General features: G+C 35.8%; 1 protein-coding gene across 1 annotated transcript; it reads right to left on the reverse strand.

Moving 5' to 3' along the window:
• Window positions 1–61: 61 nt before the first annotated feature.
• TMEM184C (transmembrane protein 184C) lies at window positions 62–13,716 on the reverse strand. The gene is made up of 10 exons (XM_026698127.2): window positions 13,195–13,716; window positions 10,768–10,898; window positions 10,631–10,667; window positions 9,977–10,182; window positions 7,281–7,355; window positions 4,907–5,000; window positions 4,199–4,311; window positions 2,878–2,977; window positions 1,619–1,790; window positions 62–1,501 (listed from the first exon to the last, which is right to left on the reverse strand). The coding sequence occupies exons 1-10, from the start codon at window positions 13,309–13,311 to the stop codon at window positions 1,233–1,235; spliced, it is 1,314 nt and encodes a 437-aa protein (XP_026553912.1). The 5' UTR covers window positions 13,312–13,716; the 3' UTR covers window positions 62–1,232.
• Window positions 13,717–18,604: the final 4,888 nt, after the last annotated feature.

Genomic DNA, 18,604 nt, shown 5'->3' on the forward strand with positions numbered 1-18,604 from the left:
TTCTATTACTGGACAGAGCTAGAAAGGATTATTTTGCCCAATGATAGAAGAATGCGACACAAAAATTTAAATAAAAGTTTATTTACCTATATACAGTATGAGACAATAAGTACACACTTTTTGCCTCTTTAATCAATTTCACTTAAGGACACAATGAGGTTAAACAAAATATGTAGTCCAGTAAACAAGGCTAAGTAATTACAAACATACTACTGTAGTACTGCAAAATACTTGTAGCATGAGTTCACTGTACCTATTTCAAGATCAATTAAGGAAAACCTCATGTTTGAATATTAAAACATTGAACTCTTGAAAGTGCTATTTCAAAAATACAATTCTTGGTGCAAATTTTTATGTGTAACATAGCAAGCATGCAAAACATGTATAAACATGATTAAAAAAAGATTGTGAGAAAACTTAAAGCCATACTGATTTATTACATCCATGTATTTTACAACTGTATAATTATTTGTTTCTGTCTAGACAAATATCTTCCACTTGATAGTGCTAATTAGAATGTTTTTAAACTCATTCAGTAGTGTATAACATACACAATACAATCTTAATAAAGATTTTAGATCAATGTTTTTCAAGCTTGGAAACTTTTAAGTATGGACTTCAGTTCCCATAATTCCCCAGCTGAATTACGAGAGTAGAAGTCAACAATCTTAAAGTTGCTAAGCTTGAAAACACTATGTTAAATTATTCAATCTACAAGGCCAACCCAAACAAATTAGCTTTACTTTATTATACGCTGATCGCGCCTTTTTAAAAAAGAACAATTTCAAGACACTAGTCTAGTAAATTCTTTAAATATTAACTCTGTAAAGATTCTTGTATATTTAAGTTAACTAGTAGGGGGTGAGAAAAATCAGAATTTGAATCCTATTTAAAACCCCTCCCCATCTCAAATCTCAACATGTATTCTCATTTACTGTAAGAATTCTATGCCAATGAGTTGTTTTCAATCATACATGTGTTCCATATTATTTTGTTTCTACTTTAATTCAATATTTATGTACTATATTATAGCACTAAAACTATGTTCCTTATACATGGTTCCTCAAATAACAAATGCATATTTCTTTCACTTTAGTTGAGAGTGTAAAAGTAAAGCCCAACCACCTGTCTTATTTTAGTATTTCTTCATTAATTAACTACTGGAGAAAATATAAGAGTAGCAGATAGTAAGTAATGTCTAAGAAAGGCCCCTACGATATTTGAGCAGAGTTTTAAATTTTATCTATACGCTTATTTGGTTGAACAGAAAAATCTTCATTCTCTTCTACAGAATTACACAAATTAGCAGCTATAGGGTCAGAAGGCATTGTTGGAGTAGTAGTATGTCCAAATCCTTGGTAGTGACCCACAGGTGATGATGGTACTGAAGCAGCAGCAGAAATTGGGTCTTGGCTGGATGTTGACAACAAACTTGTATGTTCATTTTGTTCCTGATCCTCACCAAAAAACATTTTCCTTGGCTGGCCAAATACTGTCCTTCCTAAAGACAAGAAATATTAAACACTGCCATTAATTAAATTTAAAATATTAACTGAACAACTAAAGTAGTTATATTTAACATTTATTTGCTAAAGATATATTTTCATTTCTTGCTTACCAACATTGCGAACTTGTTCTGTTACATCTGCTCTAATATCTGAAATATCCCACATTGCAAGAAATGAATCAAAACATGATCCTTCTTCAGCTTCTTGCACATAAGGCTTGTAGGTAAAACTGTAATGATGAGCAATTGCAGCAAAGAACATTTCAACACAGATGATAAAATCCTAAGAAAAGAAAAAATAATTGTATTCCTATTCACTCCATAATTAAGCAACTTCAAATTGTAGGAATTTCTATTTTAATGACCATTATAATGTAAAATATTTTTAGACTGGCACGCTTTTCACAATTATAATCAGTTGAAAAACCTTTTAAGGACTAGCAGTGGTATGAGGTCATGATCAACCATAATCCTGACACTATTATTTCTTAAGGGACTTTCTAACCAAAATTCTAACCTCATAAAGAACTCAGGAAGTGGAGAATCCAATGTCCAGTTCTCCCTTTAGAGCTATAAACCTGTTCCTACTCTCAGAGCTGAGAAGCCATCAGTTCTTGATTTTGGATATGCCATCCCATGGGCAATAATGTAATACCCAATAAATACTGCAAATTGTGATGCTACAATCTGTACATGGGATTATCTTGAAGTTATCCAGAAGTTTCATTCATTGCAGAATACAACTAGTCTGACTGTTGAATTAATATATGCATGGAAACAAATAATACTGTATCATTTGCCAGGCCCAGTTTAAGATTTCCACATTAACCCATAAAAGCTGTATGGTTTTTGACTCATATACTTATAAAATTGTCTTTCCCATACACTAATATCAATCAGCTGCAGATGTTATATTAACCACTGACCAATAGGAAACATTACATGACCAGGTTTGTCATTATTAAAGCATCTTGGGATACCGCTGTAAACTCACAGGAACGGTGAGGCATATTTTAAAATTTTTGAGGGATACATAGCAATACTGGGCACCATACCAGCTCAAAAAAGATCAGATTTATCTAAGGAGACTGAAAAAAAATAGTAACTGCCATGAACCAAGAAAATTTAGAAACTTCTACTTTATTGGGATAAATAAAAGGATTCTTTTTAATATTGCTATTAAAAAGAATTGAAGAATTGAAAATATTTATATCATAAAGATGCACCTATAAGCACCATATCAATGAAATAGCAGACCATAACTGTAAATTTCAAGAAATTTACATCCTTGTGCCAAGCTCTGTTATGAAGGAGAGCTTATGCAGCATACGTGAACAAAAATTGATGATTAAAAAGCTGTTTTAACTTACCTGCAGACCAGTTGCTACAGCTTCAACACTCTGCCATTCCCATGTGTGCTTTTCAGAGATAACACCAACTTTCACCAATATTGCAATAAGTGCAGCTTGCCTGTTTTAAAAAGATGAAGTTATCATATAATTTGTTTATCACATATCTATATATATAAAAGCGAAATACTACTCGTGCATCATCACAAAATTTCCAGAACCGTAAAGCCCACAAACTTGAAATTTGGCATGTATGTTCCTCTTGGCTTCTAGGTGCTCACTAAGAAAGGATTTTTTGACATGACCATCAGAGCATTAGCATTTCATATATTATTAACACACTCTGATGCTAAGGAGTTCTACTCCCTCCCCCTCCCCACCTGAAAAGAAAACTGTTCCAAATGCAAAACACAAGCAGAGGAGAGGGGTTTCACTTTCAGTTTTACTTTCACAGCATCAAGCAGCTTTATTACAGAACAGTTGAGCTAAGCCAGGCCAGGCTCCTTGCTGTCTCCTTGCTCACACAGCAAAAATTGTTTCACTTTCCAAACAGCCCTGAACTCTCACACACTGACAGGACACTAGCCCGATGAATATCAATGGATGCTGGTAGGCTGAGGCACAATTTGTTTTTCCTTATTTCCCTCCCCAGAAACTTTCCCGATCACGGTATCCTGCTTGTACAATTATATGGCCCATATAAATAAATTAGGGCATGACACAGTACATACATTTTCAAATGAAAATATGAATACATATAATAAAGTTTGAAAGACTATAATCATAAACCAAAAAGAACTAGGATTTGTAATCATTTGGTCCAAATAGATATAGAGAATGTGCATTCACAAAAATATTTTTTTAAAAAATGTATTAAGTTTAGTTACACATTGCTCAAAAACTGTGGAGCTTGCATATTAACATAATTTCAGCATGAAATCAAAATCTTCACACTGAATTTTTTGTCTTTTAAAATAATTCCAATACAAACACATTTCTAAGCAAAGTTGTGGAGAAAAAATACTTACATATGTATTATAAAGTGTTATACTGCTCCACATTTTCTCAAAGAACTACAAATTTAAATTATATAAGTTGAAACTGAAATGTACTGTGAGATAATTTGAAGCTGACATAAATAAATGGTATTTACTTACGTCAGTTTCAGTTTATCTCACAATAAATTGGCATTCTTTGACAAAAAAAATGGAGTGGTATTATTAGTACTTTTGACCCTAGCTGTACCACCAATAAGTTAGGTATCTACTTATAGTTTAATTTATATAATAGACTTTACAAAAAAATTCTTGTTTGGTTAAAGATTTTAACTTATTTCACTTACCAAAAGGAAACAAAAACCACCATCTTCACACAGAGAAATTTTCCTACAGGTCTGATTGGGTTCAGTTCTTCCCGCAGTACTTTATAAAATAACACAAGGCAATACATGGCAAACTAAAACAGAGGGGTAACAATGCTTATCTGTTTATTATAACAATGCTTATTTCAACATTTGGACTGTTTTATTCTTTATATCATAATATTTCAGGATTTATGAGGACAACATATTGTATCTATATACTGTGGCATATCAAGAGAAGGACCGCTACCTTATTCTTGCTTGAAATATTATTTTAAAACTTTATATTTCTTTTTCAATAGAGAACTTCAAACATGTATCATAACATTCATTCTAGATAAACTAATCTAATTCTTCTATAAATATATATGCTGTATGAAATCTCCAAGAGGAATAAAGATGACTAAATGCTATTCTACACACAACAATGCAATATAACTAAAAATGATCAAATATTATTGCTGTTGATCTCCTTTAATAAATCTCTCACTTGTATGCAATTCCACCAGCATTTAATACCATGAAATTAAATATGGCATCATAGATCTTTTTCTAGATTTAACTGTTAAGAAAATACATAAGACTTTTTTGCATTTTTCAGGTAATTTTCTTATCAAGAATCTGAATTTAAAATAAGGCAAAATCATTATTTAATCTTACTGTAAATATAGTATCAGTTTCATTACTTACAAGCTGGGATATATTGTTGATAAATACCAGGTACGTCCAGGCATTTTTGAAGCTAAAATTTCCTTCATCATAAACACCAATCAATTCACAGATTCTGAAAGTATTGAGTACAAATTATTGTAGAGAAACTCATGAAGTACAGCTGCAATAGAGCTAGTCTTGGAGACTCATTACCATTTATGATAAATAAATTCTAAATAAATGAGAGAGGACAAGATATAGATTTCCAATGACCAGAACTATTTATTATAATTCAACAAGCTCAACTTAATAGTTAAAAGAAATATTAGAAAACATCTATATAAATCATATAAATCACTTGCTGGCATTTATTGACAACTGTTCCTAAATCTCAAAACAAATATAGTGGAAATTAAAAAGTCCAATTCCAAAAGTTATTTTTGATGCAAAAACACCACCACTCAAAAGTAGATCATGCTTACAGTGAAGCATAGTCAGGGCAGCATTATGCTTTGGGTCTGCTTTTCTTCAGTGGAATTGGGACTGTGGTTAAGATCGAAGGAATTATGAGCAGTTCCAATTATCAGTCAATTTTGGCACAGAACCTTTATGTCTTTGCTAAAATGCTGAAGGTGAAGAGGAATTTATCCTTTCAACACAATGACCCAGAGCATGCCTCCAAATCAATAAAAGAATGGCTTCACTGGAAGATCAAAGTTTTGGAATGACCCAGCCAGATAAAAACTCTGGGGGACCTAAAGAGGGCTCATATAGGAATGCCGTCATAATTTGATAGATTTGAAGTACTTTTGGCATGAAAAAGTGGGAAAAGATTTGCAAGGCAAAATATGCTGATAGGCTCCTATCACAAAAAAGACCTAATGCTGTAAAAGGTGCTTCAACAAAATATTAGCTTAAGGGTATGCACACTTATGCAGCCAACTTTATTGTACATTTTTATTGTTATTTTTCCTCCTAAGATTCATGGTCTTTTGGTTTTTAGCCCAATATCTTAACCACTATACCAAACCAGTTCTCAAAAATGTTTTTAAGTAAAAATGGACCTAAGTTACACTCCCCACCAAGTCAGCCGACACAATAACCATTCAAAAATTAGAATGTCTTCCCTCACTCATCCTTCAGCCAATGATCAACCTATTCCACTTAGCATCAGAACACTGGTAACTTGCCCTTTAATGTGGTAGAGAAAACTTGTAAAATATCTTTGGCTGAACTTGACGATATAGAGTTTTATCTATAGAAATTTTGGGAAGCTTGCTACTAGGGAAGAGTAAAATAAGTGACTGGATCCCCAACTATTTGCTTAATTTTTTTAAAAAAGGGATTTCAGATAGAATGTTTTTCTATGGTCATGTTTTTTATATTAGCATCACAAGATAGGGGTTCTGTTCTTTTATTGCTCGTTCCTGAATTGGGAATGAACAAATCTAGAAAATTACCGTATGTTTCGGACTATAAGACGCAGTCCCCACCCTTAAAAGAGGGTGAAAATTTGGGTGCATCTTATACACTGAATGTAGCCCCACCCATGAGGCCAAAAACATGAGGCACAGAAGCTGTGATGGTCTGTGGTAATCCCTGCAGCCTGGAACAGCTGATTGGAGATATTTCAAGAGGCCGATACACCCGCCAATCAGCTGCTCTTGCTGAATCAGGTTGCAATAATGTGCTGAAGCTGACCTGGCTATTCACTATTTGCTGCAAGGATGTGTCAGAGTTTGCATCAGCAATCACATCCAGAAAACACACAAAAATAACTGATTAAGCAGGATTCAATAACTTCTCTTTGTATATAATATATAACACATGAAGTAAATATACAGTACCAAAAGCAGGTTTTCCAATATGGTAGTAAATACAAGAAAAACACAAGCAGAGGGTTTAGTTTCAGAGCAGCGTACACCTTTAGTACAGAACAGTTGAGTTAAGCCATGCCCAGGCTCCTTGCTGTCTCCTTGCTCACACAGCAATTACTATTTCACTTTCCAAACAGCCCTCAACTCTCTCACGCACTGACAGGATGCTAGCCAGATGAATACCAATGGATGCTGATAGGTAGAGGCAGAAATTTCCCCCCCTTATTTTCCTCCCCAAAAACTAAGGTCCGTCTCCGAAAAATAGAGTATAATCCTGGACTGATACAAGGTAGACCCCAAAATAGTCAAACCTTTATGTTATTTCACCAATCTCATTCACGTCATTCACAAAATCTCATAAATTTTGGCAACTGTAAGTTTTAATGTTAGATGGAATCTTATCTATTGGATCTGCATAGCTGTGCATTACATTAACAATTCTTAGTTTTAAGATTCTAAGATCTAAGTTACAAGTATAGCAGGAGAGAACACTAAATTCTAAAACCAAAACTTTTCTTGTATTATTTTATACTTACAAAGCAGTAATAGTAGTGAAAGGTCTGACGACTGTGTATTGTAAAACACCAAGCTTACACCTAAACAACAACACCCTACAGAAAAAGCACAGAAAGAATTTAAGAAGTTAAGCAATATAAGCAACAACATTACATTGTAAGCAACAATTAGAATTTAGAATATGGCAACTACCTGTAGGATTGGAAGGCAAGGAGTAGACTAGGGTCTGTCAATCTTTTCTTCACCCTGGACCCCGTTTATCTTTTGTAGCCACAGACTTATTAACTCAAGATTTAAAATAGAATTTCTTCAAACCTTCGCGCCTCCCCCCCCTCAAGTGACCCTGCAGCCCCCAGGGCTCCGTGGACCACACACATTGAGAACCACTAAACTAGAGAGCAATACAATAAGAATAAAAAATAATAAAAATATCAAAACAGATAGCAACATCAAAATTATACATTATTTTTAAAATTGGACTGTACTTAAAATAATGTTAGTATTCTTTGCTGAATGTTTATTCATGTTTAGCTCCATTCAAGTTAACAAGATCCTAATCAGTTAAGAACATTTTCCCATTTCATAAATATGTTATCTTACAAAAGCTCAAGTATACTCTCAGCCATTTATATGAAGTAATGAAAAACTGACCTTCTAATAATTAGCCATTATTCTAATTACCAGCAAGCACTTTGTTAATTAGTTACAGATGTCCTGTCTATTCTAATATTTTTTCAAATATGTTTTTTGCCTTCTTTCAGGCGCACAATATAAAAGGATTAGACATCAGTAGACAGTCCATCTTCATCAATATATAGACAGCATTTTCTCCCTAAAATAGTGAGCATTTAAAATAATTTTTCTTTTCATAAAACATTTAGAATATATTTAGAACTCTTCCTACTCTAACTATTTCGAGTGATACTATCTTCATTCACACAATAAGATAATGACAATTCATGTTAACACAAAGACAATCTGTAATATTCTAGCATAGAAATGAATGCCATGTAAGACAATGAGTTTGTGCTAATGTTTCACTAGCCATAGAATAAAAAAGTAATATTAGGCTTTAAAATATAAGACACTAGCTACTAATACAAGCGGGGGGAAAATCATACAATTAGCTTGGAAAATGTCAGCATCCTGCTATAGTATAATGAATATATCTACAGATGTATCTGTAGAGACAATATATATTAATAAGCATATAAGTAATTTTGATGAGGATAAAGATTGTGAAGAGTTATGTACATGATGATTAATGACTGATTGTAACCGTAGTGATGGCTCCACAGCTGATATTATAAAGCAGGGGTGTCAAACTCAAAGCCCATGGGCCAAATCCAGCCCACGGGGTGCTTAGATCTGACCCATGGTGCCACCCTGAAAACAGTGAAGGATTGGCCCACAATGCCTCTGCCAGCAAAAATGGTGCTGCTTTCACTGGCAGAGGACTGCAGGAGGCCGTCTCAGACAAAAACAGAACTGGAGACAACTGGAGACACAAGGAAAAATCAAAAGGAAAAAATAAAACAATAAAACTACATGTGGAAAACCACTTCCTAAAGTACATCATTAAACCTTGACCACATAGAATAAAGAAAACAGCAATCCAGACTGTAAATCTGTGGCTGCACTGACTTTCCAATATTAAAGAGTATTCTATTTTGCTCCTGCTTATACACAATATATACATAATTCTTGATATAGTACTGTAGTAAATTCCAAGCTTTTTTATGATTCAGAAGTGCAATCATATCTTAAAGCACAACGATTTCTGTAAAGTGGTATTAGGCAATATCATAGGAGTAATTGTCCTTTTACCCATGAAGCCAATGTTCAGGGGTATCTACTAAATGTGAAAATGATATTTTGTTAAATTAGTATCATTTTAAGGTAATTCTTCAAGGCATTTAGCCAATGGTTTCCTAAGATGGAAAGTTGGAGTATTAGGATTGTTCCAGAGGTCTTACAAATAGCCAATATGCATATTAGCAATTTTTAAGTGTTTATTTTAAATATATAATTGACTCACAATAATTCAAATCAAATTCCAGTATGGATAGTGTTCAGGAATTTTAGATGTTGCTAAATTTTATTGGCAAGGCTAATAAGAATAAAGTACAAGACTATTTCAATTGCTATTGTCTACACGTTTCATCTGTTATTTCATATATAATTAAAAACACAATTTCCTTGGAAAATGGTTTGCTAGGGCATCAAAATATTTAAACAGCAAACACAGGGAGAAAATTCTGCTTATTCCCTTCCTTCTCAAGGCAAGTTAAACTGTCATTGCAAGGGTATATTGCTTTTTCACTCTTGCTTTACTATACAAAATTAGAAGACAATTGCCCTAGTCTTTTGACATAAATGGACAGAAACTTCTGCGTAAGCAGTTATAAGTAATATAGCATCTTGAAACAATACTTAATTCTATAATAGCAAAATCAATGGAAGTACATTGTACTAAAAGTCTTTAAAGATTTCTGTTACTATAGTAGTCCTGGGAAAAAACAAATAGAATATGAATTATTGAAAAATCAATATCAGTCTAAATTATTTAGAATAATAAAGTATGTTACTTAAATGTTTTCTTGAAATCTGGTTTCTCAACAACTCAAAAGAAGGGAAATATTTTAATATATTAGTATTAGATGCAATTTCTAGTACAAAATCTGAAAACAACAGAAAAAATATATGATGCACTTACTCTCCCATAGCCCATGGCGGACAGCAACACAGTGGTGGCAGATGTCGCTGTTGATCTTTGGCTTCTATGATTAACACCAAATTTGGATACCGGTTGGTAAGATAATTTGAAAGAAATACCATGAAGTTATAGATCACATATGCTTCATAGCATTCTCTACAAGTATCCACATATATTGCAATGTTGGGATATTTCAGTGCTATCCACTAATAAGAAAAAAGAATAAGCAATGAAACAATATTACTCAAAATAATTTTACATTGAAAGTCCATCCTAAACATAATATATCTCAATACTGCAAACATTTAATAAAAAAGCCTCTAAAATTATTTTTCAAATATACTATCAAAAATAAGCAACAAAAAGTCAAGAGTTCATTATCCTGAGATATGCACATTTATTCAATTGCATAACTTGTGTTCTCCTAATATTCTGTACTTAGAAGCAATTCATCTATGCACAATTTTTTGTTCACGTTTCCTTCACTTTTCTTCGGATGACGTTCAAATAATTGACTATATTCACATGTCTATTACATTTTTACAAAAAGTAATTTTTTTGTAAAATTTTAGAATTATCACAAAATATCACAACTGCTATTATTACAGAAAATAACAGTTCAACCTGATAAGACAAAAAAAGAAAAGCACTTACACTGTCTAAACTGTAAATTGGCACCATCCATAGAATTCTGTAACAATAAAAACATGTTTGTATGTTATGAGACTTTAATTTAAAGTATCTGGATTGCTATGAAAGCATAATCAGCTATCACACTTACAGAAACTTACCTTATTATTGGTTTCTGTAATTCTGGTTGAGTATAATGAACTAAATGTTGTAATATCCCCCAAAGAGATATTGGTATTGTCATCAATAAAAAGATACCGGCAATAAACCATGCTTTAGTATGAACCCCAACCTTTAAAAAACAGACACACACATGCATTAAAAGGGTAGCATAGGAGCATTGATAGATTAAAAATGCTGGACCTACATTGATAAAGCAGTCTGTAATAGTCTGTTTTTAATAGACAAAATATGCATTACAAATGTCTTCTTTGCAAATTGTTATTAAAATAGAGATTGAAATATACATAAATATAAAAACTGCAATATTTACAATTACATCCAAATATCTACAATAACTATTTTCTATTAAGATGTAAGTCATCCACAATGTAATTCACAGCATAGCACATTTCTCTGCTTCTACATTAATATTTCTAGCAATACATCATCTAGTAGCCCTACTATATACAGCATACATTATATAGTATGCACAATACATATTGGCTCCGATTGCCAGTAAAGCTTGAAAAAGAAAAGGTATGATGCAAGCGAATATGATATAGCTAGGAGATGGAACATTGTAGTAAATGTTTTTAAGTGTTCTCTGGTTTTCATTTTACACTGAAGAAATCCATATATTATATGAACAATTCCAAGTACATAAAGCAGAAATACTTTAACAAGCTTCTTCATGCACAACTTTATGACCTACAAAAAGCAAAGGAGCATTAAAGGAACATTTAAGAAAATATCTAGAATATGAATAAATTAATTACTTCAAGTCCAGGATGGTAGTCAAGAATTTTGTATCAACACTAACTCTGAAAGTTATAAGCCATCCATATATATGAAATGTATTTCCAGATATTTGTTTCCCATAGCATAAATAGGAATAAACCCAAAGCAGAAAATACAGAAATGTGTGGTGGATTAGGCGGTTTATTAATGTGTGTGGGTGCAGAAAAACATGTTTTGATTTTATTAATAAATCAACTGCTACTCAATCTAAATAAGCAATGATGAATAGCTGCAGGGAAAGTTGTCTTTCATATACATAAATATTTTTCATCTGCGAAAGTTAATTATTGGGTAGTGCCTAAAGTTGTGGCAATATATGGTTATGCAAAAACAAAATTAATTCTTATGAGACTAACTACCATGGCAAGAGATGCAAGCTTGTGGTCAGATGTTCTAACGTATCAAGATAAAATGTGAACAATATATGAAACACAAAGGAAGTATGTCAAGAATTGTCCCATTTCTAGAACATTGTTTTCAACAAAATTGGCTTGATACAGAATCAGCCAACCTCCAGAGCTGTCTGTATAAAACAGGAACAAAGAGTGTGAGTGAGTGGGGGGAAGGACAGATATGGCATATGCGCACATGCATTTTGGCAATTTCAGGCACCAAATGGATGGTTTACGCCTTAGTTTCCCAAGTCTTGATAATGAGAAATGTAACTTTTGCCAAGCACTCAAGGCATTTCAGCCTCATTGCAAAACTAGTCTACTTTAATTAAGGTTTAAGTTTTAGATAAAAGTCTTTCCAGCCAGAATTAAACATCACCATGTCCAATCTATTACTGAACAGCAGCGTCACAGTTACTAAGAAATGAGCAGCTTCCAGCTTTCTAAACCATAAATATCAAGATAACGACTAAAGCATAGCCAAGACACTTTGATGCTATCTTATGCCAGATTTTTGCTGCCCAGGTCTGTTAACGGTAAACAATTTTGCCTCCTGAACGTTTCAAGGGTTAGGGCGAGGATCTCCAAAGTTACCCACTTTAAAGTCTTGTGGACTTCAACTCCCAGAATTCCCCAGCCAGCCTGACTGGCTGAGGAATTCTGGGAGTTGAAGTCCACATGTTTTAAAGTGGCCAGATCTGTCAGAGTGGATGTGTACTTAAGTCGAGCTTGCCAAAGTTTTTACGATTGTTTTAATGCCCCTGTGAACACGACAGTAAGTAGACGCCTTTTCCTCACTTCTCAGACAGGTAAATATCTCCAAACGAGTCCCCAACAGTATTTAAAACATCCTTCCCCGCCCCCTCCCCGCGAGGAAACTGCCTCCCAGACCCCCTCATCCCTTCTGAGGGCTCGAATAGGGCGGTCGTTGATTCCCGGCGGGGCGTTATTAGGCTCCCCTCAAGCCTGGAAGACGCCAGGCGGGGACAGCTCCGTCAATACCGTATTGCGCACTCCGGAAAGCTACTGGGTTGGGGGTGTGGGTGAGGGGGGCGATGCGGCGGAGAGAAGGGAGCTTCCCTCCCCGTCCAAGTCCCGGCAGACCAGCCGTTGCAGAGGCAATAGGGAAGGCAGGCAAGGCCGTCGTTGCTCCCCTAGCAGGGGAAGAGCAGAAGTGGGTGTGAAGGGGAAGCAGCGCGCCCCTTCCCCCCGGCCTGGCGCCTTCTTCCCACCCACCTCCAGTTTCTGCAGCTCCCAGACGCAGAGCGGCACGGCCACCAGCAACCCCACCAGGTACACCGTGGCCACCAGCGGCCGGATCCAGCGCCGCCAGTTCCCGCAGGTGCAGGGCATGATGATAGGGACGGTTAGTCGACGCTTGCTCAGCCCCAGCGGGAAGCGCTGCTTGCCCTCAACGCCACCTCGGGGCTGTCGAGACCGGGCGCCAGGTGAAGGAGAACTGGCCGGGAGGGCCGCCACGCAGCTGCATTGCCGCCGCAAGCTGCCACCGCCAACCCTGCCCTTCCGCCGCCATCCACCGCTCGCCTCTGCCCCCCCGCAGCTGCCCCCGCGCGAACAAAAGCAGGCCGCCCTTCCCCTCCGCGCGGAAACTAGCGCGGGGTTTCTCCCGCCCCGCTCCCCGATCAGCGCCAAAGAAGACAGCAGCACTTCCGGCTCGTTCGAATAAACAACCCTCCTCCAGACCTCAGCCAGGATGGCATTGGATGAGGCGCGCGGGTCACGTGGTCTCTCTTGGTGGTCCTTAGACCAGGCTCTTCAACCTTGGCCACTTTAAGACTTGTGGACTTCAACACCCAGAATTCCTCAGCCAGCAAAGCTGGCTGAGGAATTCTGGGTGTTGAAGTCCACAAGTCTTAAAGTGGCCAAAGTTGGAGAGCGCTGCCTTAGACTTCTCAACGTGGTTTGTGGGTGGTAATAGAATTGGGGCTATTGAGGACTTTCCTGAAAACCTATAACCATAGTTCTTGCTGTTTGGACCGGTAATGCAAGAGCTTTAACTGCTTTCTCTTATTATAATAACAGTGCTTTTCTTTGGGATTGATACAATCCTATGGATCTTCACACTTTGAGGAGTTTAATCAGTCCGCAATGAATGAATGTTGTTTAAGATGTGGCATTGTTTTAAAGGTGAGGGATTTACTTTTCTCTATTTTCTTTATTTATGTATGTATGTAGGATTTTTTATTTATAAACATTTTGAATACAGTGTATTGTCCGGGCATATCATTTTACAAAAGAAAAGAGAAAGAAATAGTTACATGTATGCTAATAGAATGGAATATAATACTTTATTGGCCAAGCATGATTGGACACACAAGGAATTTGTCTTGGTGTAAATACTCTCAGTATACAGAAAAGAAAAAATACATTTGTCAGGAGTCGAGAATCATAAGGTACGACACTTAATGATAGTCATAGGGTACAATAAGAAATCAATCATACTAGGAAACAGTATAAATCTTAAGAATTCAAGTGACAAAGTTACAGTCATACAGTCACAAGTGGGAGGAGATGGGTGATAAGGAGTGATGACAAAATTTAACAGTAATAGTAGTGCAGACTTTATAATAGTTGGATAGTGTTGAGGGAATTATTTGTTTAGCAGAGTGATGGCGTTTGAGAAAAAACTGTCCTTGTGTCTAGCTGTTCTTGTATGCAGTGCTCTATAGCCTCGTTTTAACAGTTTATGTTCAGGATGTGAGGGGTCTGTAAATATTTTCACAGCCCTCTTTTTTACTCGTGCAGTATACAGTTATTATACTAATAACAATAGTAGTGGTACAACAGAATGATTTTGACCAAACTTATCCTTAGGTTAGCTTATTTATAATCCTATTGATTATATTGGCATACTTATGTACACCATGTTTATGTTTAATGTATACATAGCAATAATCTTTCTTTATCTAATTTCTACCTCTTAACCATTCATAAAATCTATTCCAGGTTAAGTAATATTCTGTATCTCTCTCCATTTCTTTCTAACTTTGCCTGCCTTATCCTGACTTTTCTTCTCTCTTCAGAGATCCCATCACCTGCATGTGTCCCCAAATTTCCTAGTGTTTCCTTTTTCTCATTCCCTCTTTTGTCATGCAGTAGATTAGTTTTGGGATTCAATCTTTGTTAATGCTGTCTATATGACCAAGGCATCCCAACATACTTCTTTTGTAGGTTATGCCTTTTGTGTTCAATCAGCACACATTCATTCCTGATACTTAACTATACTTTTATACTTAAGTTATCCTTTTTAATTACATTCACCTTTTTCTTTTTCCTGACATTCCAAACTCACTTCCATATAAAAAAGGAGAAATATGTTCATTAGTCCAAAGAAATAACTATGCTATCCTTATATGCCATTTGAAATTTCTTGAAATTATCTTCTACCAAAGCATATAAATTCACCTCCTTCCTCTTTTTTCTCACCATTTATAAACATCTTGCAATTGTTTAGTAAATTTTAGTAAATCTTTTCAGTATCATGTTGTTTTCTGTAAATACTTGTGTTCTTAACCAACAAATGAATATCAGCTATATATAAATATATAGCTATATATAAAAATACTCATTTGTTGGTTAAGAACACAAATATTTACAGAAAACATTAACATACTGAAAAGATTTACAAAATATATATATTCTAATTCTTAGTCAACAAATCTTTAACATCACAAGCATTTTTAAATATATATCCATTTATATATTAAACAGCATGATGCATATATTTATACTTAGACATACTCTACTTCCATATTAAATTAGTCTTGTTATATTAGCAATCAGCTTTCAACACTAATATTTTATCATTAAAGCCTATTTACTTTTCCATATCCTTAATTTAAAAATAACAACCTTTCTTATATTCATTTTCCAGTAACCTGCTAAAGAGCAAAATTCTATTCTGAACCTTCCATGCGGAACTGCACAGCCCAGATTTTGCACATTATCGCTTTTGATCAGTGTTGTGTGTGTTGAACTAATTAATTCCTGTTTAATTTAGTTGACTTTTCATTAGTAGAGATGAATAGTAATGGAGTTTTCCAGTAATTAGATACATATGTGGCCTTCATACACACATTAAACAAGTAACACAAATCACTACATAAAGAGACCAAACATTCTAACATTCCTTTACTAGCAACTTTAGGCTTTGTGGATTTTTCAAATCAACTATTTGGGAATTTTCCAATCTGATTGGAGTTGTGATGGAAAGTTATATTTTGCTGTTATCCTTTGAATTTATCTGAGTCCATAGAACAGGGACCAGTATGTGTGATCTGTAGAAGTTTCTGAGTAAAACATAAGACCTTTAAGAAGCACGTTCCACATATCTAACTGCTGTTGGAGAAATATTGATTGGAAAGTGAGCTTTGGAAAAAATTGTCCTTGACAATTTTGGACTCATTAGTGAATTGCTGCTGCTGCTGCTGCTGCAGGGGTAATGATTGGTTCTAAGTATCAGATTGCCTGTCTCTCCTTGATGCAACCTCCACATAATCCTATTTTTGTTTTATTTCAGCTTTGAGTGGTGGTTTTAGTGAGATTAAAAAAAGACACAGGGATTCCTTTACCCATACTTTTTAAGTCAGCCACCTCCCAAATAATATTTCTCCCCATCCAAAATAGACTCCTCCCCCACATAATTCGTATTTGCTTATTTGGTAGATTTTATTATTCAAATTGATTAGTTCGCTTCTGTAGAGTCCATTGTGTTCTTAACCACTCTCTCTTCTCCATAGCTGAAACACCTGAAATTGTTTGGAGGTTTTATTTGTTACAAAATGGACAAAAATCAAATCATTTCAGCATTTGTTTTTGTCAAAGCACAACTGATCTGAAATAGCACAATAGAACTCCCAAGAGGTAAAGTTTTCCTTGAATGGAGAAACAAATCTCATTTTTTCATTTTATGTACACTTCTAGTTCATTGCAGTCATTTCAATTTAACTTGTTGTATCCCGATTATTTCCATGCAGCTCTGTTAAATAGTTTCCCCATTTCAATTTTATCCCAAACCATATCATCTTAATTCCATTCATTTTGATCAATGGTCCTTTTAACCTACTTCCAAAACAGATTTTTAATATCCATCAAAATTGTTCTGTGTTTTCTCTTCCTCTTTTAATCTCAGTTGTTCTGTGTGCCCCTTAATTACCTTTTTGCAAATGTGTATTAATATTGCTATTAAGTAATATTGTGAGAAATTGTGCGTAGGGTTAGGGTTAGTCCAAATATGCTTTTCAAAAAGCAACTGGGCTTTCATTTATCCAAGAAGTTTCTTCAGTTCTGACTGAATGGTGGGGAGTAGAAGGATTTATATTCTTTTCAGTCATCTGCAGTCATCTGGTCACAAACTCATGGCAAAATGTAACAGAACAAACCCATCAGGACAAGATTCATCATTTGAAAGACAAAGATCATTTTTTGAAGACAGCAAAGTCCACATTCTGAACAGGAAGGATTATTGGTTTGAAAATAAGTTCAAAGAGGTCCCCTGTGTTAAAACTGAACAGCCCCTTCTCAACAGAGGGAGAGGGATACAACACCACTTATCTCCTGTCTACAAAGGAGTCCTTTCAACAGTCCCACACCAGAGGTGGTATTCAGCAGGTTCTGACTAGTTCTGGAAAACTGGTAGTGTAAATTTTGAGTAGTTCAGAGAACCGGCAAATACCACCTCTGACTGGCCCAGCCCGCATCTATTCTCTGCCTCCTGAGTCCCAGCTGATTGGCTGAGTCTTTTTTTGTTGCCCTGCACAGGAGAATGGAACTGGAAAGTGGGGTGGGGAGGAAATGGAGATTTTGCAGTATCCTTCCCCTGCCACATCCACCAAGCCACACCACACCCACCAAGCTATGCCCTCAGAACAGGTAGTAAATTTTTTTGAATCCCACCACTGAAATAAAATGCAGCTTTCCTCCTTCTTCAGGTTAAGGAGAGGGGGGGAAACGTTCCACTCAGGTGGTTCGTGCCCTGTGGAAGCTCCTCCGTTCACCGCTTGCATGAGTGACCACCAAGCTATTACATCTGACGCACCTCGCGGAGGGCTATTTTGCCAGGGTTTCTGTGACACTGTAGGTAGTTATTCAGCTATAAAATGCACTTTGTCCATGAACAAAGGGGCTGTTTTTATTTATTCTGAGAGTTGTCTATCCTGTCAGAGAAACGTGTCCGTGTTTGTCTCTGTGAAAACTAAATCTCCAGCTGCTCCGCACAAATTTTCGTTTGCCAAAACCTCCTCATTGATAAAATGTTCTCCCTCCTTTCCATTAAGCCCTGCAGAAGCCCACTCCAATAATGCTGTTACTAATAACTCAGTTCTATGGAGTGGAACTATCACCCTCCTCATGGCAACCTATTGCAATGCCGTTATCTCTGCTCTCTTTAAGTAGCCATTCCTAATGTGTAGATACCCTGGGTAAGAAAATAAGTGTGCACAGCAGATATCAAAAAAGGCTCCTGGGTCCTTCTCCCTTCCCATTTCTCTTCCAACATATGCACGCCACCCTCCTGGACCTGCCACGGCTGCCGGTTGTGAGTGGAGGAGGAGAAGGGTCACCCAAAGGGACTGGCAGAACAAGGATCACCTGCTGCACTGGAAATGTTCCTTCAGGCAACCTTTCT

Source organism: Pseudonaja textilis, chromosome 6 (genome assembly GCF_049901715.1).
Source record: "Pseudonaja textilis isolate UNSWEBS1 chromosome 6, rPseTex1.2, whole genome shotgun sequence".
NCBI classification, from domain to species: domain Eukaryota; kingdom Metazoa; phylum Chordata; class Lepidosauria; order Squamata; family Elapidae; genus Pseudonaja; species Pseudonaja textilis.

What these genes read in the sequence shown, in the direction of transcription:
- TMEM184C (XM_026698127.2), bottom strand. Translation starts at nt 13,311, where the DNA reads ATGCCCTGCACCTGCGGGAACTGGCGGCGCTGGATCCGGCCGCTGGTG. An exon ending in TTACAGAAACCAATAATAAG is followed by an intron (nt 10,668 to 10,767) that starts GTAAGTTTCTGT and finishes TTATTGTTACAG; the next exon opens with AATTCTATGGATGGTGCCAA. An exon ending in TCAACAATATATCCCAGCTT is followed by an intron (nt 4,312 to 4,906) that starts GTAAGTAATGAA and finishes CCTCTGTTTTAG; the next exon opens with TTTGCCATGTATTGCCTTGT.